Source organism: Rana temporaria, chromosome 5 (genome assembly GCF_905171775.1).
Source record: "Rana temporaria chromosome 5, aRanTem1.1, whole genome shotgun sequence".
Classification (NCBI taxonomy): domain Eukaryota; kingdom Metazoa; phylum Chordata; class Amphibia; order Anura; family Ranidae; genus Rana; species Rana temporaria.
In genome coordinates, this window is record NC_053493.1 from 30,235,647 (window position 1) to 30,259,506 (window position 23,860).

The 23,860-nt window shown below is 46.2% G+C and overlaps 1 protein-coding gene across 4 annotated transcripts in view; it reads left to right on the plus strand.

Annotated features, from left to right (window-relative positions):
- The window catches only part of SGCE (sarcoglycan epsilon), a 105,365-nt gene that overhangs the window by 57,040 nt on the left and 24,465 nt on the right, over positions 1–23,860 (plus strand). For all 4 annotated transcript variants that reach the window (XM_040352314.1, XM_040352316.1, XM_040352315.1 and 1 more), the window contains 4 exons: positions 5,005–5,077; positions 9,952–10,150; positions 18,458–18,623; positions 23,551–23,762. In XM_040352314.1, coding sequence (XP_040208248.1) covers positions 5,005–5,077; positions 9,952–10,150; positions 18,458–18,623; positions 23,551–23,762 — 650 coding nt within the window. The remainder of the gene's footprint in view (positions 1–5,004; positions 5,078–9,951; positions 10,151–18,457; positions 18,624–23,550; positions 23,763–23,860) is intronic.

Consider the following 23,860-nt stretch of genomic DNA (forward strand, 5'->3'; position numbering starts at 1 on the left):
CCAGTGCAGACCATCTCCTCAGTACAGACCCCCAGTGCAGACCATCTCCTCAGTACAGACCCCCAGTGCAGACCATCTCCTCAGTACAGACCCCCCAGTGCAGACCATCTCCTCAGTACAGACCCCCCAGTGCAGACCATCTCCTCAGTGCAGACCATCTCCTCAGTACAGACCCCCAGTGCAGACCATCTCCTTGGTACAGACCCCCAGTGCAGACCATCTCCTCAGTACAGACCCCCAGTGCAGACCATCTCCTCAGTACAGACCCCCAGTGCAGACCATCTCCTCAGTACAGACCCCCAGTGCAGACCATCTCCTTGGTACAGACCCCCAGTGCAGACCATCTCCTCAGTACAGACCCCCAGTGCAGACCATCTCCTCAGTACAGACCCCCAGTGCAGACCATCTCCTCAGTACAGACCCCCAGTGCAGACCATCTCCTCAATACAGACCCCCCAGTGCAGACCATCTCCTCAGTACAGACCCCCCAGTGCAGACCATCTCCTCAGTGCAGACCATCTCCTCAGTACAGACCCCCAGTGCAGACCATTTCCTTGGTACAGGCCACCTCCTCTGTACAGACCCCCAGTGCAGACCATCTCCTTGGTACAGGCCATCTCCTCAGTACAGACCCCCAGTGCAGACCATTTCCTTCGATTTCCCTTCTGGGCGGAAGTGCCGTGTTCCAGTATAGTGTGGGCAGAAGTGCCGCGTTCCGGGAGGGCGGCAAGAGATGATCTCATCTCTCTGCTCCCGCACCTCGCTGCAGTGTAGCAGCCCCGCTGTGTTGGTGGAAGTGCCGTGATCCAGGCGGGCGGTGAGAGATGTCATCTCTCTGTTTGCCGCCGCCGCACCAAACACAGTGCAGCCTTCGCGGCCCGGCTGCAAATAGCCCACGGCCCGGCAGTGGGTCACGGACCGGGGGTTGGGGAACACTGTTTTACGTCACCGCGTTGGACTCGATCGGATTTGGAACTGATGGTGTGTAGGCACATCAGACCATCAGTCCATCAGACCATCAGACTCCAGACTTCAGACCGTTTTCATCAGTTTGGACTGATCGTGTGTACAAGGCCTAAAACTTTGGACTGAAGGACAACAGTCCGATGGGCCATACACACGGTCGGTTTGGACTGATGAAACTGAACTTCAGTCCGTTTTCATCAGTTTGGACTGATCGTGTGTACAAGGCCTAAGGCCTTCAGTAGATTTATTATGGCTTTCAGCAAAGTGATGAGGCACACTGTGTTTGTCTCTGCCGCCCTCTATTTTTCTCTTATGTTCCCCAAATCTTTGGCGGAGAGGTCGTATCGTGCGGCCTACATACATTAGCTGGCAGGGACAGATGAGTGCATAAACAACAAATTCGGAGCCACAATTGTAAAACTTGCCACGCATATACGTTTTACCTTTAGTAGTGAATTGTTTTTGGCTGTGGTTTACAAAAGAACCTGTTTTACATGAAGCCTTCTTACATTGTAACATCCCTTTTAAGGGTATCATAGGGACATACTCTGTAGAAGAAACTAATGATGTTTTTAACTTGCTAGGTGCTATTTTGTTTTTCAAATTGGCGGCTCTTCTATAGGTGGTTCTGGGAATATGGGGAAGGATTGTTTTGAGATGAGGGTCTTCTAAAAGTATAGGCCAGTGTTTTTTGAAGATTCCTCCAATTTTTTTTAAATCAGTATGAAATTTTGTTATGAAGCGAGTAGATTGATCAAATAGATTTTTTTGATGATTAGCAGTTCCCTCTGGCTCGAGATAATGGTCTTACGCTTGATTGACCCGAGAGGCAGGATAGTCTTTATCGAACAATTTTTGTTTAAGAATAGTGCTCTGTTCTATGTAATCGTTTTTTTTAGTACAATTTCGCCTTAAATGGCAAAATTGGCCTCTGGGGATATTGTTAATACACTTTTTATAGTGGCAACTGTTGTAGTGGAGTAGAGAATTACCAGCAGTAGGTTTAAAATGATTTTTTGCTTCGATGTTCCCATCAAGATGGCATAAATCTAGGTCCAGGAAAGTAAGACTCTCAAGATCCCAGACATGGGTGAAGGACAGGCCATAGGTGTTACTATTGCAGTGACCAACAAAATCATCGATGACATCGACACCACCATCCCAGATGATGACGATGTCATCAATGTACCTGCCATAGTACACTAGATGTTTTTGAAAGGGGTTATTGGACCAAATGTGCCTGTGTTCCCACATGCCCATGGCCAAATTGGCGTATGACGGCACAAAATTTGCGCCCATGGCAGTGCCCTGGATTTGTAAATAAAACTGTTGGTTAAAAGAAAAATAATTGTGAGTAAGACAAAATCTGGTACAATCCAATATGAATTCTGCTTGTCCATTACTCATATATGGATTGTCAGACAAAAATTGCTGCGCAAATACCGTGTGACATAACAATGATCTCTATTTTATTCTCTAGGGTCTCTGCTAACAAAATATATGTAGCGCCCCCCCCTTTAAAGTTAGTGGGGCGTTACGCTAAAGTTAGTGGGGAGTGGGAGATTTAAGTTGCTCCCACTCACAAATTGTTTAGTTTATGCTGTTGCCGGTTTGGTACTGCCTCATGGATCAGTCTGCGTGCCAGGGGTGTGTTGTCACCCCGGGGCGACAGTTGGCGCTAGAGGGGTTCTGACGGACCTATCTTTCCTCAGCAGCCAATCCGAGGGTTTTTCCCTCTTCGGGCATGCTGGCTGGGGGTATATCTGGGGCGACCGCCATGAGCTGTTCTGTTCTACAGGGTGCGCGCATCCATGGGCCCCGCCATCGAGGCCTGCTTGGCCGAAGCTATGCACCAAGCAAAATCTCACCTTGATGCTGAGAGGAACCCCAGCGGCTCGCTGGGTCCCAGATCCTAAGCTGGGAGCTGTATGATGGGGGGTCTGCTCGGGAGAACCTAGATACAGAGGTTGTCTGCGAGGTCTGGATGTGCCATCGGGGATCCGGTCACCACGCCACATGACAGGTACATTTCAGCTGTCTATTGGTGAACCTAAATTGGACTTACTGGGATTCGCTAGTTCTACCATTTAACCATATTTGAATACATACCAGGCCTGTGCAGGGGCCCTGTTTTCCTCCCAGTGACTTTATTTGCAAGTGACCTTCTGGCTGCCAGGCTCAAGTTAATCACCTGTCCAGGGGCACTTTACCTACTCCGGCGGGAGTGGCGACGTTTGAACTGTCTATGCTGAGAGCAGGCTTGCTCTCCATGTTCTGGATATCCAAGGCCTGATACTGCAGTTTCTTTCCTCTCTGCTCATCAACCCTTCTCCTATTGTGTGCCATGTTGATGTTGGCTATGTTGGCCTTGGAATAAAGCATTAGAAACTCACACTGTTGTCCGAATACTTGCTCCCTATCCACACTCACAAGTTGTACCCCTAGACAAGAGAACTTGGTAACTTAATACGCCGATCCCCAAATTATCCAGCGGCTCCTTCGGGGGTGAGCGCTACATATATATAATGTTTGGGGGTTCTGACTAATTTTCTAGGAAAACAAATACTTATTTTTACATGTAGGAGAGAAATGGCAGAATTGGCCTGGGCTGGAAGTGGTAATCCCCAACATCCTCTAATTCTTTTAGAAAGGTCCTCCAAGAGGTTAAAAAAGGAATGACAGCTGTAATACTCGCCTCCTGTTCGGAGCTGTCCCCCGCAGTAATTCCTTTTTTGCCAAAAGATGTCCTCAGTCAACTCAAAAGACTGAAAACCTAATGTGAGTGCAGGGGGTCATGGACCCTGCACATCACATGACTGGCTTGGAGACATCTTGAAAAGATAAGTATCTTAAAAAGCTGATGGGGGATCCTCTGGAGGGAGTGTGATTGAGCGGTGAAGGTTGGAGCTCGGAGTCTGGCTTTAAGCTTTCTGTTTGTGAACTGCATTTCGGATTCAGATAGACAACTCCTTCCTACAGTCAGCACCCAGAACACAAATACTGATAGAGAGAGAGAGAGAGAGACTTGTAAAGCGCAACACATGCGAACTGAATCGCCTCTGGGCGCTGTATCCATTTCATGGGTAAGGAACCCCTTGACCTCAGAAGAGATGGGTTTTAATCTTTCTCCTGAAGGCCAAGTGGTCCGACTCCAGTCGGATGGTGGTTGGTAGTGCATTCCACAGACGAGGTCCCTGGACTGCAAATCTTCGATCTCCGTTGGACTTGTATCTGGCCTTGGGTATCTGGAGGAGGTTTTGATTGGTGGATCGCAGAATGCGATTGGGGTTATGGGCTTTTATTTTTTCGCATAGATATTGGGGGGCGTTGCCTTGAATACACTTATGTATTAGGCAGAGTGCCTTGAAAGTGATTCTGTCTTTTACCGGCAACCAATGAAGGGATCTCAGTGAAGGTGAGATTGATTCCCATGGTTTTTTCCCAGTCACTAGTCGAGCGGCCGTATTTTGAACGACTTGCAGACGAGTGATTTGGTATTTGGGGAGTCCTAGATAGAGGGCATTTGCGTAGTCGAGTCTGGAATTGATGATTGTTCCCACCACGACTGCAATGTCCTCTTTCGGGATAAAGGGCTTGAGTCTGCGTAGTAGGCGCAGCAGATGGTGGGATCCGCTGACTACTGACCCTATTTGTGCATCCATTGTCATGTAGGTATCGAAAATGACTCCGAGACTTTTGACTTTGGTGCTAGGGGTGATAGTTTTACCCAGAATGGGCGGGGGAGTCCATGTTGACGCGGGGTGATTTTTCCGGTTAGCGTAAAACAGGAGAAGTTCTGTTTTCGAACCATTGAGTTTAAGATAACTGTTTGTCATCCAATAGGAATTGTGGTTCAGCACCTAGGAGTTATAGAATGCTGGGTCCAGGGTAAGTACATTTTCCTGGAGGAGAATTACCATATACTGTATATATTATTATTATTTATTATTATTATATATCATTCAATATTTGTTATGGGGTGTAAAATAGAATGCAATTATATTCCCATTTATAGATTTTCTTTTTTTTTTATTATAGATAACTGCTTATAACAGAAGGTCATTTGAGACGGCCAGACATAATTTGGTCATCAACATCATGTCCGCAGAGGGTGAGTGAGTTACTGATGGAGCTCAATCAAACTCTTTTGGTATCTGACAATCACACAGCAATTTTTACATAAAGAAAAATGCTTTGGATATGAGTCTTTGGCATGTCTGGCTCGCTCAGTTTACATCAGATCATGCCACAGCATTTCATTGGGTTTGAGGTCAGGATTCTGATTCGGCCATGCAAAGATACGGGCCCAGATTCACAGAGAGCAAGGCGCACATTACGCCGCCGTAGAGTAACCAATGTACGCTACGCCAACGCAGCGCAGAGAGGCAAGCAATGCATTCAGCAAGCCAGTGCTCCCAACGCTGCGCCAGCGTGGCGTGGGATTCAAAGGCGTACGCCAGCGTAGGTGGAAGTGTGCGTGACCCATGCAAATGAGGCGTGACCCCATGCAAATGATTGGCCAAGCGCCAGACAGATACGTATCACGAACTGTGCATGCGCCGTGACGTGGACGCATCCCCCTGCGCCTGCTCACAACCACGTCGGAACAACTGCCTAAACTACGCCGGATCACTGCGTACAGCGTGAACGTAACCTACGCCCAGCCAGACACACGTCCAACGTAAAATACGCCGTCTTGTGTTCCCTGGTGCAGACCTTTGCATGTCTGCTGCTGGGTTGCACCTCCTTTATGGGGAATAACTTTACGCCGGACGTACGACTTACGCGCACCTCGCGTAGCCTGCGTCAGACGCACGCAGGTTCGTGAATCGCCGTATTTCCCTCATTTGCATGCTTGAATGGCTAATCAATGGGAGCGGCACCCAGCCTAAATATGCACCCACTATACGCCGGCGTAAGCAAGCTACGTCGGAGGGGTGTAGCCTGGTTTTAGATGCATATCTGTTTGTGGGTCTGGCGCACAGATACGACCGCGCACATTTGCACTTACGTCGGCGTAACTGCTTTGTGAATCTGGGCCACAGACTTTATCTTATCTTGGATGATGGGGTGGACTTTCTAACCTGCTTGATCAATCTTCCCCTGAAAGTTGTCAACTGTCATTAGCTGCCTGCTATTATTGACATGAGACCAAAGGATAATGGTTGCCATGTATTACCTATTGGCAGCTTTCCTGTTAGTTTTTTTTTTTCTCTAAATTGGTATTAAACCCAAAACCAAAAATGTAATACAGTGGGGAAAATAATGATTTCATCCCCTGCTGATTTTGTAAGTTTGCCCACTTACAAAGAAATGAAGGATCTATCATTTTTATCATAGGTGTATTTTAAATAAGAGAGACAGGATATCAACCAAAAATCCAGAAAAAACACATGATACAAATGTAATAAATTGAGTTGCAGTTCAGTGAGTAAAATAAGTATTTGATCCCCAAGCAAAACACGACTTAGTACTTGGTGGAGAAACCCTTGTTGGCAAACAGGTAATACGTTTCTTGTAGTTGGTTACCAGGTTTTCACATATTTCACTCTTTCACATATCCACTCTTCTATACAGATCTTCTCCAAATCCTTAAGGTTTCTTGTCTGAAACTCAAAGTTTCTGCTCCCTCCATACATTTTCTATAGTATTAAGGTCTGTAGACTGGCTAAGCCACTCCACAACCTTAATGTGCTTCTTCTTGAGCCACTCCTTTGTTGCCTTGGCGGTATATTTTGCATCATTCTTATGCTGGAAGACCCATCCACAACCCATCTTCAGTGTTCTGGCTGAGGGAAGAAGGTTCTCATCCAAGATTTTACAATACATGGCCCATTGGCTCCTCAATGCCGCTTGTAGTTGGTGATCAGGTTTGCACACATCTCAGGAGGGATTTTAATCCACATTTCTTTACAGATCTTCTCTAAGGGCCAGATTCACAGACACTTACGTTACTCCGCGGCGGCGTAACGTATCCCATTTACGTTACACCGCCGCAGGTTTACAGCGTAAGTGCCTGATTCACAAAGCTCTTACCTGTAAACTTGCGGCGGTGTAACGTAAATGCGCTCGGCGCAAGCCCGCCTAATTCAAATGGGGTGGGCACCATTTAAATTAGGCGCGTTCCCACGCCGAACGTTCTGCGCATGCTCCGTTAGGAAATTTCCCGACGTGCATTGCGCGAAATTAGGGCGCCCCGACGTTTTTTTTAAATGCGACGTGCGTTACGGCCTTTCGTATTCCCGGACGTCTTACGCATAAAGGAAAAAAAACGAAATTCGACGCGGGAACGACGGCCATACTTTAACATGGCTGATCTAAAGATAAGCCATGTTAAAGCAGGTGTAACTTTGTGATGGGTAAAAACGACTAGCGACGACGTACGGGATTGCGACAAACGCACGGATCTTCATGGATCGCCGTAACTAGTCATTTGCATATTCTACGCCGACCGCAATGGAATTGCCACCTAGCGGCCGGCCTAGAATTGCATCCTAAGATCCGACGGTGTAAGTCAATTACACCTGTCGGATCTTATGGCTATCTATGCGTAACTGATTCTATGAATCAGTCGCATAGTTAGGACGGGCGGATCACAGAGATACAACGGTGTATCTTCTGTGAATCTGGCCCTAAATCCTTAAGGTTTCTTGGCTGTCGCTTGGCAACTCCCTCCACGAATTTTCTATAGGATTAAGGTCTGGAGACTGGCTAGGCCGCTCCATAACCCTAAGGTGCCTCTTCTTGAGCCACTCTTTTGTTGCCTTGGTGGTATGTTTTGGGTCATTGTCATGTTGGAACACCCATCTATGATCCATCTTCAGTGTTCTGGCTGAGGAATAAAGGTTCTCATCCAAGATTGTACAATACATGGCCCATTGGCTCCTCAGAGCTGCAAAGCCGGCCTGTACCTTTAGCAGAGAAACAGACCCAAAGCATCATGTTTCCACCTCCGTGCTTGACTGTGGGGATGGTGTTCTTAGGGTCATAGTCAGCATTATTCTTCCTCCAAACCCGGCGAGTTGAGTTAATACCAAAGAGCTCAATTTTGGTCTCATCTGACCACAGCACTTTTTCCCAATCCTTCTCTGAATCATTTAGATTTTCATTGGCAAACTCCAGACGGGCCTGAACATGTATCTTCTTGAGGAAGGGGACCTTGCGGGTGCTGCAGGATTTCAATCCATGGTGCCGTATTGTGTTTGGTAACTGTGGTCCCGACTTCCTTGAGATTATTCACAAGCTCCTCCCATGTAGTTCTGGGCTGATCCCTCACTTTTCTCATGACCATCCTCACCCCAAGAGGCACAATCTTGCATGGAGCTCCAGACAAAGGGAGATTGATGGTTATTTTGTATTTCTTCCATTGGCAAATAATCACTCCAAGAGTTGTCTTCTTCTCACCAAGCTTCTTGCTGATGGTCTTGTAGCCCATTCCAGCCTTGTGCAGGTCTACAATCTTGTCCCTGATGTCCTTTGACAGCTCTTTGGTGTTGTCCATGATGGTGAGGTTTGAATGGAAAAAAGAGATTCTGTGGACAGGTGTCTTTTATACATAACGAGTTGTCATTAGGAGCATCTTCTTAAATTGATAGGACTAATCTGTGTACCACATGAGAACCTACTGTAGCCAGTCTGGGGGAGCCAGAATTATTGTTGGTTGGGATCAAATACTTATTTTACTCACTGAACTGCAACTCAATTTATAACATTTGTTTTATGTGTTTCTTCTGGATTTTTGGTTGATATTCCGTCTCTATCAATTAAAATACACCTATGATAAAAAATTATAGAAAATTTGGCCCGGATTCACAAAGCACTAGCGCCGACGTATTTCGAGATACGCCGCGTAAGTGCAAATATGCGCCATCGTATCTGTGCGCCGGGCCCACAAAACTACGATACGCCTAAAAACAGGCTTCATTCCACCGACTTAACTTGCCTACGCCGGCGTAGAGTGGGCGCATATTTACGCTGGACGCATGTGGCGCTCCCATTGATTTTCTATTCAAATATGTAAATGAGGGAGATACGCCGATTCACAATCGTACTTGCGCCCGACGCAGGCTACGACTGGTGCGCGTAAGTTGTACGTACGGCGTAAAGTTATGCCCCATAAAGGAGGTGTAACTCAGCAGCATCCATGCAAAGGGCTGCACCAGGGAACCCAAGCAGGCCTATTTTACGTAGTTTACGTTGGACGTGAATATGGCTGGGCGTAGGTTATGTTCACGCCGTAGGCAGTGATCTGGCGTATCTTAGGCAGTTGTTCCGACGTGATTCTGAGCATGCGCAGAACGATGCATCCACGTCCCGGCGCATGCGCAGTTGGTGACACGTATCTGTCTGGTGCTTGGCCCATCATTTGCATGGGGTCACGCCTCATTAGCATGGCTCACGCCAACTTCTCCACTTACGCCTAGGAAACCCAACGCAGTTTTGGGAGGAAGTGCTTTGTGAATTCCATGCTTGCCTCTCTGCGCTGCGTCGGCATAGCGTAAAGGAGATACGCTACGGCGGCATAAATGTGCGCCGCTGTCTGTGAATCCGAGCCTATGTTTCTTTGTAAGTGGAAAAATGTACAAAATCTGCAAAGAATCAAAAAATAATTTTCCCCACGGTATATATAGTAGATATGGATATACAGTGGGGATCGAAAGTTTGGGCACCCCAGGTAAAAATTTGTATTAATGTGCATAACGAAGCCAAGGAAAGATGGAAAAATCTCCAAAAGGCATCAAATTACAGATTAGACATTCTTATAATATGTCAAAAAAGGTTACACTTTCAAAATTACAGAAAACAAAAAAATGGCGTCTGCAAAAGTTTAGGCACCCTGCAGAGTTATGCACATTAATACACATTTTTACCTGGGGTGTCCAAACTTTTGATCCCCACTGTAGATATATTGTTATGTGTATATATATATATATATATAGATGGTGTATATTCTTATCACAGTCTTCTATGTATGTCTTATAACAGATTTCCCCCTCCCATACCAAGCTGAGTTCTTTATTAGAAACATGAATGTGGAGGAGATGTTGGCCAGCGAGGTTCTGGGGGATTTCCTGGGAGCGGTGAAAAATGTTTGGCAGCCGGATCGCCTGAACGCAATAAACATCACCTCTGCGCTGGACAGGGGGGGCCGAGTGCCTCTACCCATCAATGACATGAAAGAGGGGTAAGCTGATTTTCACTGAACTCCTTCCATTCTGATTCTCAGTAACTAAACATAAAGTGGACCTGTCATTAACAAAATTCCTTATGCTACAATTTATAGTTGTCTATTTTCTAAAAAGTTCCGTTATTTATAATTTCAAGTGAACTTCGATGTAAAGTGACCCTGTCATGAGAAAAGCATGTTGCGTGCCATTGGTGGGCCGCACGACTATATATGTCCTTAGCTTGAAGAGGGATATCTCGGTAACGGCAGCAGCTGCTGCCACAACCGAGGTATCCATCTCTTCAGGCAGCGGTCCTTTTAAACGATAATGGTGGTCTCTGCGGCGGATTCACCGTGAGATTACCATTATCGGCGGGGGGAGAGGGGCCCCCCGCCGCTCTCCCACACCCTCAGCTACTTACCGGAGCCGTTGGCAGTGGCGGGCATGCATACGAGTGAGGGCAAGATGGCCCCCACCTGTATCCATACCATAGCAGGGCGGAAGCGACGTCAAAACGTCACTTCCGCCCATACGTCTTAAAGGGCCAATTTGTTTTTGTAATTTTTTCAAATGACAATTTTTTTAATTTTTATTGCATTTTAGTGTAAATGTGAGATCTTAGGTCTTTTTGACCCCAGATCTCATGTTTAAGAGGACCTGTCATTATTTTTTCTATTACAAGGGATGTGCTGTCCCTCCTGCTCCCCCCCCTTTGTCCCAGCCCTGGTCAATAGAATAGTTTAGCAAATATTTCCACTCCCTTCCTACAAACAGAAAATGATATTGTTTTTCTCAGCTCTCATGTATCTTTTCTGTACTATTATTTGCTCCCCCCTTTCCTGCGTCCTCTGCCTGTTCCAGCTATAAAAAGAAGGGGTGACTCAGTCTTTCTTCTAACTTGTAATGAAGGCCGTCATGCATCAATAACGCCTAAATAGTTACTTTCACAGAAGCCTGAGATGCTGTTATTATGGAAAAGGAAAATTACACGACTCCCTGACAGCTCAGCCTGCTTGCTGGAGATCAACAACCTCTTTTTTATTTTTAAGGTTTTATATCACGTTTTGGTATTGTTTCCTGTATTTATTATGGTGAGAGAGAAGCCAATCTGCCAAAACTAGGCTTAACACAGTATTCAAGTGTGACTAAACCCAGGACTCTGCATTCTCTATATCTGGTCTCCCACAGTACACAGAACATGGAAATGTCATTATTTTAGTAAATATAAACTGCGTAACCTTTTCTCATCAGCAGTATATAGCAGTCTTGTGACCTCTATCAGTGTTTGGTTAACCACTTCCATACCAGGCACTTACGCAGCTTCCCGCCCAAGCCAATTTTCAGCTTTCAGCGCTGTCGCTCTTTGAATGGCAATTGCGCGGTCATGCTACACTGTACCCAAACAAAATTGGCGTCCTTTTTCCCCACAAATACAGCTTTCTTTTGGTGGTATTTGATCACCTCTGCGATTTTTTTTTTTGCGCAACAACTAAAAAAAGGCTGAAAATTTGGAAAAAAAATTACGTTTTTATTTTTTTCTGTTAATTTTTTTGTAAATAAGTTTTCTCTTTCAATTACGGGCACTGATATGGCGGCACTAATGGGCACCGATGAGATGGCACTGATGGACATCGATGAGGTAGTACTGACGGGCACAGATGAGGTGGCACTGATTGGCGGCGCTGGTATGCGACACTGATGGGCACTCATAGGCGGCACTGATGGGCACACATAGGCGGCACTGATGGGCACACATAGGCGGCACTGATGGGCACACATAGGCGGCACTGATGGGCACACATAGGCGGCACTGATGGGCACACATAGGCGGCACTGATGGGCACTCATGGGCGGCACTGGGCACTCATAGGCAGCACAGTTGGGCACTCATGGGCGGCACTTATGGGTGGCACTGATGGATACTTATGGGTGGCACAGATGGGCACTGATAGGTGGGCACTGGGCATGGATGGGCACTGTGGGGTGGCACTGATGGACACTGTGGGGTGGCACTGATGGACACTGTGGGGCAGCACTGATTTTGCCAGGTTGCCATTCAGTGCCCATTTGTGGGCACTGATTGGCATCTTTTTTTTTTTTTTTGCAAGCTTTTTTTTTTTTTTTTTGCCCACCCTGGTGGTCCAGGGTGGGCATCCCTGGTGGTCCAGTGTGGCGATCCGAGGGGTGGCTGCGCTCATAAACAATCAGCGCGAACCCCCCCTGTCAAGAGAGCCGCCGATCGGCTCTCCTCTACTCGCGTCTGTCAGACGCGAGTGAGGAAGAGCCATCAACGGCTCTTCCTGTTTACATCGTGATCAGCCGTGGTTGGACACGGCTGATCACGTGGTAACGAGTCTCCGCCGGAGGCTCTTTACCGAGATCGGAGATGCAGGGTGTCAGACTGACACCCCGCATCACCGATCGGGCCCACGCGGCATGAAATCCTGCAGGACGTTCTGGAACGTCCTGTCAGGATTTCATAACCACTTCCGGGACGGAAATCGGCTATAGGCCGGGCGGGAAGTGGTTAAAGTGGAGGTTCACCCAAAACCTTTTTTTTTTAACATTAGATTAAGGCTCATTTTGTCAAGGGGAATCGGGTGTTTTTTTTAAAATCGAAGCAGTACTTACCGTTTTAGAGAGCGATCTTCTCTGCCGCTTCTGGGTATGGGCTGCGGGACTGGGCGTTCCTATTTGATTGACAGGCTTCCGACAGTCGCATACAGCGCGTCACGATTTTCCGAAAGTAGCCGAACGTCGGTGCACAGGCGCCGTATAGAGCCGCACCGACGTTCGGCTTCTTTCGGCTACTCGTGATGCGCTGTATGCGACCGTCGGAAGCCTGTCAATCAAATAGGAACGCCCAGTCCCGCAGCCCATACCCGGAAGCGGCGGAGAAGACGCTCTCTAAAACGGTAAGTACTGATTTGATTTTAAAAAAAAAACACCCGATTCCCCTTGACAAAACGTGCCTCAATCTAATGTAAAAAAAAAAAAATCGGGTGAACTCCCGCTTTAAAGCTTGTAGGGGAGTTTTCATTCTCCTCTGACTGTCCTATGAGGCTGCAGGACCCCCGACCCTCTGTCTGGACAGTGCTGATTGGTACTCTGTTAATCACATGCACCCTCCAAAAAAAAAAAAACTCTAGCAATACAATACACACATAACTGAGCATGTGCAGAGTGACTCCAAGGCTCTGTAATATCGGGAGATAGATTGGGGACAGTGGAAAAAGGGGAGGATCAGATAAGACAGAATCAAACAGCCTTTTTACACGATATGCAGGATTAACCCCTTAGGTTTTACAGTGAGTATAACAAGCATGCTTAACTGTATATACAGACTGATTTTACTGCTGTGGGTTTAGTAAAACTTTTTTAAGCCCAAAACAAAAAATGTATTATTTTGCAGCTTATCAATTATTAGATGTGGTGGCTGCATTGTTTTTTTTTTTACTTTTTGCCCCTATTTTCACTTGGTGATCTGACCAGTAACACACCTCCAGTATTAATGAGACACGATTCTGGAGGAATGAGCTCAAGAGGCACAGCAGACGGCATCGTTGTTGTCAGGTGGGGAAGGGTAATGGAAGGGAGTTTCCGCTCAGGTGTGATTGATTGATCCGTTTCACTGGATCCAAAGCCACGGGTGCTGGCAATGCATATGGTGATGCAAAAATAAAGGGGAAAGTTTGGACAGCCGCACTCCAAAAAATTGTTCCTTTTATTGTAAAATCAAATCACAAAAAATACATGCCACAGCAAAACCAGATGCAAGCTGACGCGTTTCACACTGTAGCTCAGTGCTTAATCATAGCTGTGATTAAGCACTGAGCTCCAGTGTATGAACGCGTCAGCTTGCATCTGGTTTTGATGTTACATGAATTTTTTGTGATTTGATTTTACAATAAAAGGAACAATTTTTTGGAGTGCGGCTGTCCAAACTTTTCCCTTTATTTTTGGGGAAGGGTAGTGTTAAATGTATTTGCAGATTTAAATACACCAAGAAATTGAAGCCAAACTCCAGCTCACACTCAGGGCCAGATTCTCGTAGAATGGCGTATCTTAGCGGCGGCGTAACGTATCCGATTTACATTACGCCACCGCAACTTACATGGGCAAGTGCTGTATTCTCAAAGCACTTGCTCCGTAAGTTGCGGCGGCGTAGCGTAAATCGGCCGGCGTAAGCGCGCCTAATTCAAATGTAAATAACTTGTGACCCCACGTGATTGACGTTTTTCACGAACGGCCCATGCGCCGTCCGTGGAAATCTCCCAGTGTGCATTGCTCCTAATACGCCGCAAGGACGTATTGGTTTTGACGTGGACATAAATTACGTCCAGCCCCATTCACGGACGACTTACGCAAACGACGTAACTTTTTAAAATTTAGACGCAGGAACGACGGCCATACTTAACATTGGCTGCGCCTCATATAGCAGGGGCAACTGTACGCCAGGAAAAGCCTAACGTAAACGTCGTAACTTCACTGCGTCGGCCGCGCGTACGTTCGGGAATTCGCATATCTAGCTAATTTGCATACTCAACACGGAATTCGACGGAAGCGCCACCTAGCGGGCCAAAAAAAATGCACTTAAGATCCGACGGCGTAAGAGACTTACGCCTGTCGGATCTAATGGATATCTATGCGTAACTGATTCTAAGAATCAGGCGCATAGATACGACGGCTCAGATTAGGACTTACAACGGCGTACATGGCGCTGCGCCGTCGTAAGTCCTTTGAGAATCTGGGCCTTAAAGTATAACTAAAGGCAAACATTTTTTTTAGTTTTGGATGGAGTGGAGATAGATTAGAACACAGTATGGGACCGGCTGTGAAGCTGAAAGGCTTCACTGCCGGTTTTCCTTTTTTAAGCCCTGTACACACGATCGGATATCTGATGGTATCGAATCCGATGGATTTTTTCATCGGATATCCGATGAAGCTGACTTCCATCAGTCTTGCCTATAAAACACCAGTCAAAAATCTGACCAAACGCGGTGACGTAAAACACTACGACGAGCTGAGAAAAATGAAGTTCAATGCTTCCGAGCATGCGTCGACTTGATTCTGATCATGCGAGGATTTTTGACCGATGGATTTCCCCACAGACGATCTTTTTTTTTCTATCGGTTTTTTAACCATAAGAAAAATTTAAAACAGGTTCTATTTTCTTTCACCGATGGACAAAAAAACGATGGGGCCCATACATGATCGGTTCGTCCGATGAAAACGGTGCATCGGTCCGTCCTCATCAGACGAACCGATTGTGTGTACAGGGCGACAGCCGATCTGAAAATCAGCTGGGGTGCCGACATCGTGGGAACCCTGGACTGGTAAGTGTCCCAATATTAAAAGTCAGCAGTAATGCCCTGTACACACGATCGGTTCATCCGATGAAAACGGACCGATGGATTTTTTCATCAGATATCCGATGAAGCTGACTTTCATCAGTCTTGCCTACACACCATTGGTTAAAAATCCGATCGTGTCCAACGCAGTGACGTAAAACACAACGACGTGCAGAGAAAAATTAAGTTCAATGCTTCCGAGCATGCGTTGACTTGATTCTGAGCATGTATGGATTTTTGACCGATGGATTTCCCCACAGACGATCGTTTTTTTTCTATAGTTTTTTTTACCATCAGAAAATTTTAAAACAGGTTCTATTTTTTTTCACCAATGGGAAAAAAAACGATGGGGTCCACACATGATCGGTTCGTCAGATGAAAACGGTCCATTGGACCGTTTTCATCAGACGAAGCGATCGTGTGTACAGGGCATAACGGTATTTTTAGCTGCTGACTTAAAAAAAATTCATGGTGCTTTTTACCTCAATTTTTTTTTAAAGCAGTGACCGGGTCTCTTTAACCAGATGCCACATTTACTGCGGCAAGGCGGCCGCTCTGGGCAGAATCACGTACCTGTAAGTTATTCTGCACTTTTGGGGCACGCACGCACGCACACTGCCAGCGACCCACTCCTGCTGTGATTGGACCCACTGATTGTTCGGGAGATAGGATTGCGATCTTCCTATGTAAACAAGGCAGATTGCCGTTCTGTGAAAAGAGAAGGTAGTGATCCTGTGTTTCTGCTAAGCAGTACAAGCACCTCCCCCTCAGTTAACCCTTTGATCGACCCTGATGTTAACCCCTTCCCTTGCCGGTGACATTAATACAATGACAGCGCATATTTTTTAGCACTGATCACTGTATTGGTGGCACTGGTCCCCAAAAAGTGTCAGTTATGCCACGTACACACGGCCGGACTTTCCAACAGGAAAAAATCAGCCGGAATTTCTGACAGAAAAACAGAGAACCTGCTCTCTATCTAAGTCCGTCGGAAATTCCGACAGGAAAAGTCCAATGGGGCATGCACACGGTCGGAATATCCGACGAAAAGCTCCCATCGGACTTTTTCTGTCGGAAATTCCGACCGTGTGTATGTGGTATTAAGTGTCTGATTTGTTTGCCACAATGTCGCAGTCCTCGCTGTCATCGCCATTACTAGTAAAAAATAGATAAAAATTCCATAACTATATCCCATAGTTTGTAGACGCGATAACTTTTGCGCAAACCAAAACCAATCAATATACGATTATTGGGATTTATTTTTACCAAAAATATGTAGCAAAATACATATTGACCTAAATTGATGAAGAAATTCAATTTTTTTTTTATTATTGGATATGTTTTATAGCAGAAAGTAAAAAATATTGTTGTTTTTTTTTCAAAATGTACGCTCTTTTTTTGTTTATTGCGCAAAAAATAAAAACTGCAGAGTTGATAAAATACCACCAAAAGAAAGCTCTATTTGTGGGGAAAAAGTAGGCGTCAATTTTATTTGGGTGCATCATTGCACGACCGCACAATTGTCAGTTAACCACTTAAGCCCCGGACCATTTTGTTGCTAAAGGACCAGGCCACTTTTTGCGATTCGGCTTTAACTGACAATTGCGCGGTCGTGCGACGTGGCTCCCAAACAAAATTGACGTCCTTTTTTTCCCACAAATAGAGCTTTCTTTTTGTGATATTTGATCACCTCTGCGGTTTTTATTTTTTTGCATTATAAACAAAAATAGAGCGACAATTTTGAAAAAAATTCAATATTTTTAACTTTTTGCTATAATAAATATCCCCAAAAGTATATATATATAAAACAAAAAGTTTTTTTCCTTAGTTTAGGTCAATACGTATTCTTCTACATATTTCTGGTAAAAAAATCGCAATAAGCGTTTATTGATTGGTTTGTGCAAAAGTAATAGTGTCTACAAAATAGGGGATAGTTTTATGGCATTTTTATTAATAATTTTTATTGTGACTAAGACATTATGGCGGACACATTGGATACTTTTGGTCCCGTTTTGGGACTATTGTCATTTTTACAGCGGTCAGTGCTATAAAAATGCACTGATTACTGTGTAAATGACACAGGCAGTGAAGGGGTTAACCTGTAAGGGGCGCTGAAGGGGTTAAATCGGAGGTTTACCGGAATTTACTGCGTATGCGCGAGTCCCCCTTGCGCTGTCCTCACTGGTCCCCGCTGTGTTCTGGGAGCCGTTTATTTCCCAGAACCCAAGGGGGAGAGGGGGAATGTGCGACGTGAAAGGGCGGGACTCCCGCGGGAGTCTATACCCGGAAGTGGTGCAAATACCTGTTTTATACAGGTATCTGCACCCCCTTCCCCCTGAAGGGTGCCAAATGTGACACCGGAGGGGGGGAGGGTTCCGAAAAGCGGAGGTTCACTTTTGGGTTAACCTGCGCTTTAAGTGTGCCCTAGTGAGTGATTCTTACGCGTGGCTTGGCGTGTGACGTCACTGATCATCGTTCCCTATGACAGAGAGAAGACAATCAGTGACGCTCTCACTAGGAAGAACGGGGAAAGGTTTGTTTACACTTACCTCATCGGTTCTTCAGCTCTGTGACCCGATCGCGGGACACCGGCGGCGATCGGGTCCCGCGGGCACGGTCACGGAGCTCAGGACCGGGTCGAGAGCGTGCCACCAGCAGCGCACGCACGGCCCACAGCTGGGCATCTTAAAGGGGACGTACCTGTACGTACTTATTCCCAGCCGTGCCGCTCTGCCGACGTATATCGGCGTTAGACGGTCCTTAAACGGTTAAATCGACGAAGTGCCGTATCGGAAAAATGGCCTGGTCATGAGGGGGGGGGGGGGAATCATCCAGAGCTGAAGTGGTTAATTATGAACAAGGTCTGAAGAAGTCCTTAGGAAGTCCCATCATCCATTTACCTTTCCTCTTGAAGGCTGTACTGTGAAGGTGATGTCCCTCCTTCATGAAATTGACCTCTTCTTGTCCTTCCAGGGTCTACGTCATGGTGGGAGCAGATGTCCCGTTCTCTTCATGTCTTCGGGAGGTGGTGGAGAACCCCCAGAACCAGCTGAGGTGCAGCCAAGAGATGGAGCCAGTCATCAGTTGTGATAAAAAGTTCCGAGCTCAGTTCCTCATAGACTGGTGCAAGATTTCACTGGTGGGTCCTCATTTCTAGGATGTTCTTCTCCCATGGAAAATATCACTTGATACCCATTTAGAGAGAATTACATAAACTTTTTTTTACAGAATTTTAGTCTTAAAGCAGAACTCCAACCAGAAATAACGAGATAAAAATGAAGGGCCAGATTCACAAAGAGAGAACGCCGGCGTATCTACTGATACGCCGGCGTACTTTCAAATTTGCCGCGTCGTATCTTTAGTTTGAATCCTCAAACAAAGATACGACGGCTTCTTGCTTCGATCCGACAGGCGTACGGCTTCGTACGCCTTCGGATCATAGGTGTAATACTTCGGCGCCCGCTGGGTGGAGTTTGCATCGTTTTCCGCATCGGGTATGCTAATTAGCTGTTTACGGCGATCCACGAAGGTACGCGCGGTCGTCGCATTCTCTTACGTCGTCGCTAGTCGGCTTTTCCTGGCGTAAAGTTACGGCTGCTATTTCATGGCTTATATTTAGACTAGCCATGTTAAAGTATGGTCGTCGTTCCCGCGTCAAATGAAATTTTTTTTTTTTGCGTAAGTCGTCCGTGACTAGGAAAGGACGTAACGCATGTCGCCGTTCAAAAGATTACGTCGGTGCGACGTCATTTCGCGCAAAGCACGGCGGGAAAGTTCAAAATGGAGCATGCGCAGTACGTTCGGCGCGGGAACGCGCCTAATTTAAATGATACACGCCCCATTTGAATTAGGCGGGCTTGCGCCGGACAGATTTACGCTACGCCTCCGCAAGTTTACAGGCAAGTGCTTTGTGAATCAAGCACTTGCCCGTAAAACTTGCGGCGGTGTAACGTAAATGCGATACGTTACGCCGCCGCAATTCTATGTGAATCTGGCCCTGAGTTTTTACAGAATTTTATTTTTTAGTCTCAAAGCAGAACTCCAACCAGAAATAACGAGATAAAAATGAACAGTCCATTACAAGACAAAACAACAAAATCAGCTGTTAGTACACTATTCACATTCAATCCAGAGATTTTGGGGCAGATCCACGAAGCGCGGCGCTTCTATCTGTCCGGCGTAGCGTATCTCTGATACACTACACCGCCGTAACTTACAACTTTTTTTTTGTATCCTGAAAGAATCCGCGCCGTAAGTTACGGCGGTGTAGTGTAACTTTGGCGGCGTAAGGGCGCGCAATTCAAATGTATGTGATGGGGGCGTGTTTTATGTTAATACGTCTTGACCCGACGTAAATTACATTTTTTTTTAACTGCCGTCCGTGGGGGTATCCCAGTGCGCATGCTCGAAATTAACCCGCAACAAGCCAATGCTTACGACGTGAACGTCATTCTACGCAAAGCCCTATTCGCGAACGACTTACGCAAACAACGTAAATTTTTTTAATTTTGACGCGGGAACGACGGCCATACTTAACATAGGATACGCCTCATATAGCAGGGGCAACTATACGCCGAAAAAACCCTTACGGAAACAACGTAAAAAAATGCGCCGGCCGGACGTACGTTTGTGGATTCGCGTATCTAGCTAATTTGCATACTCAACACGGAATTCTACGGAAACGACACCTAGCGGCTGGCGGAAAAAATGCACCTAAGATCCGATGGCGTACTAAGACGTACGCCTGTCGGATCGATCCCAGATGCAGTCGTATCTTGTTTTGTAGATACAAAACAAAGATACGATGCGGGAAATTTGAAATTACGCCGGCGTATCAATAGATACGCCGGCGTAATTCTTTTGTGGATCTGCCCCTTACTTTTTTTCTGCAACTAGATGTTGTTACTCTGATGACTAGCATCATTCAATCCGCTTCCTCTGAGCCCAGGTCATTGTAGATCCACCCCCAGCCTGTGACTGGACAGTGAAAGGAGAAACAGCACAGTGATGAGCTTCTCTCTCTGTCACCGTGCTCTCCTCTCCTATCAGTATGCTTATTGTGATACCTCAATCTGTGATGCAATTGCTATTTACATACATGTGCACAACCTATGAATGTTCTTGTATTTGCCTGTGTGTGCTGGGCGACAAGGTTTTTACTTTATTCTTTTTTTTAACTATCTTTATTTATTTTATTAAAATGATTTAAAAAAAAAATTCAATGTAACTTTATTGATATTGCAAGGGGCTAACAAACCTGATGTGATAGCATTAGCAGGTGACAAGTCTCAAGACGTAATTTTCTTCAAAGTGAACGTGAATGGCGTCCAGCGCCATTCACGATTCACTTAGGCAAACGACGTAAAATTTAAACTTTGCGACGCGGGAACGACAGGTATACGTAGCATTGGCTGCCCCTGCTATTAGCAGGAGCAGCCTTACGCGAAACCTGACGAACGGAAACAATGTAAACTGCGTACGCAGGGCTCGCGTAGGGTAGTGAATCGGCGTTAGTATGCAATTTGCATACTATACGCTGACCACTACCGGAACGCCACCTAGCGGCCTGCGTAAGAATGCAGCCTAAGATATGACGGCATAAGGAGGCTTATGCCAGTCATATCTTAGTCTGCAGTCGGCGTATCGAGGTTCCTGAATCAGGAGCATTCGATACGCCGGCGCAAGTAAGCAATTGCGCGGCGTAACTATGGTTACGCAGACGCAATTGCTCTTTGAATCTACCCCACTGGGAAGGGCCATAGTAACCCCTCCCCCACCCTGTGTGCTTCATTAGCTGCAGTGGAGACACTGGGGACAAGGGGACCCCAGATACCTCCACGAGAAGAACCTGTTACCTGCTAATGCTATCACATCAGGTTTGTTAGCCTCTTGCGATACTGGACAAAGAAGTGTTTTTTGTTAACCTTACTGCATAGAATGTATTAAGGTAAAAAAAACTTCTACCTTTGCAACCATTTTATAGTTTCAATTAGACACTATGGTCCTGATTCACATACATTGGCGCATATTTACGCAGCGCACAGAGGCAAGCACAGTATTCAGGAAGCCAGTGCTCCCACTCGCTCTCAAATCTGCGCTGGGTTTCCTCGGCGTAAGCCAGCGTAGGTGGAAGTGGGCGTGAGCCATGCTAATGAGGCGTGACCCCATGCAAATGATGGGCCGAGCGCCATAAAGATACGAATAACAAACGGCGCATGCGCCATCCCGTGGACGCATCCCAGTGCGCATGCGCAGAATCACGTCAGAACTACTGCCTAAGATACGACAGATCACTGCCTACGACGTGAACGTAACCTACTCCCAGCCCTATTCACGTACTACGTAAACGACGTAAAATACAACGCTCTGTTCCCTGGTCCATACCTTTGCATGAGTTGCGCCTCATATATGGGGAATAACTTTACGCCGGACGTACGACTTACGCAAACCGCATATATTATGCGCCGGCGCAACTACGTTCGTGAATCGGCGTATCTCCCTCATTTGCATATGTGCATAGAAAATCAATGGGAGCAGCAAATGCGCCCAGCGTAAATATGCGCCCACAAGACGACGGCGTAGGCAAGTTATGTCGGTCGTACGAAGCCTAATTTTAGGCGTATCTCAGATTGTGGGCACGGCGCACAGATATGACGGCACATAGTTACACTTACGCGGCGTATCTCGAGATACGTCGGCGTAAGTGCTTTGTGAATCCGGGCCAATGTGCCTAAAAGCAGTTGGCTTCTACAGGGGTCTTACTTTACAAAACCCATAGTGCTCTGTGAATCCTTTGTTATTTATTACATTTTTATTTATAAATAAATTTGTATATTATAATAATAATAATAATAAAAAAAATGATTTAAAACTTTGCCTTTAAAACATTATATACAGTATTTCCTTTAATCCAGGGTTCTCCACACTTCCTAAACAGAGGCCCAGTTTACTATCCATCACCCGTCATTGGTGTCAGGGGAAGGAATAGCGATCCATCATTGGTGTCCAGAGTAGGAATAGTGACCCATCATTAGTGTCAGGAGAAGAATTTGTCACCCATCATTGGTTTCAAGGGAAGGTATAGTCAACCATCATTGGTATCTGGAGAAGAAATAGTGACCCATGATTGGTGTCCGGAGAAGGAATAGTGCCCCATCAATGATATCAGGGGAAGGAATAGTGACCTATAATTGGTATCAGGGGAAGGGATAATGTCCCATCATGGGTTTTAGGGGAAGGAATAGTGATCCATCATTGGTATCAGGGGAAGGGATAATGTCCCATCATTGGTATCAGGGGAAGGAATAGTGACCTATAATTGGTATCATGGGAAGGGATAATGTCCCATCATGGGTGTCAGGGGAAGGAATAGTGACCCATCATTGGTATCAGGGGAAGAAATAGTGACCTATCATTGGTGTCAGTTGCAGGAAGTATACCTCACTGTTGCTGTCTGAAGAACGCTACCTCATATCAGTGGGAAGAATATTGCACCAAGGTGTCAAAGAATGGAATGGTGACCTATCATTGGTGTCAGGGGAAGAAATAGTGACCCATTATTGATGCCAGGGGAAGGAATAGTGACCCATCATTGGTGTCAGGGGAAGATACAGTGACCCATCATTGGTGTCAGGGGAAGGAATAGTGACCCATCATTGGTGTCAGGGGAAGGAATAGTGTCCCATCATTGGTGTCAGGGGAAGGAATAGTGACCCATCATTGGTGTCAGGGGAAGGAATACGGACCCATCATTGGTGTCAGGGGAGGGAATAGTGCCCCATCATTGTTACCAGGGGAAGGAATAGTGCCCCATCATTGTTATCAGGGGAAGGAATAGTGACCCGTCATTGGTGTCCGTGACAGGAAGTATGCCTTACAGTTGCTGTCAGTCTGAAGAACACTATCTCATATCAGTGGGAAGAATATTGCCCCAAGGGCCGGATAAAGGCAAACAAAGGGCCACATCTGGCCCCCGGGCCTCATTTTGGAGACCAATGGTTTAATTTTTAGATTTCTGTATTCCTCCTGTGGGAAATGCACACAGATTAATGTTTTTTGCGTTCCAGGTGGACAAAACAAAACAAGTGGTTATCTCTCAGGAAGTTGTGCGCGGAGAAGGGATCCTGCCGGATGTCGGGGAATATAAACCGCCATCAGAGTCCTTGAAAGCCCGAGATTTCTATGCTGACTTCCTCATCACCCTGGCTGTGCCTTCTGCCGTGGCACTGGTGATGTTTGCCATACTCGGGTACATCATGTGCTGCCGGAGAGAAGGAATGTGAGTCACCTCTGTTTTTATTCATCCATTCAAAGTCAAACAACTTTATTTAGGTTGCCGAAGTTCAGAGCTTTCAATAGAAACCCAGGGGAGACCCG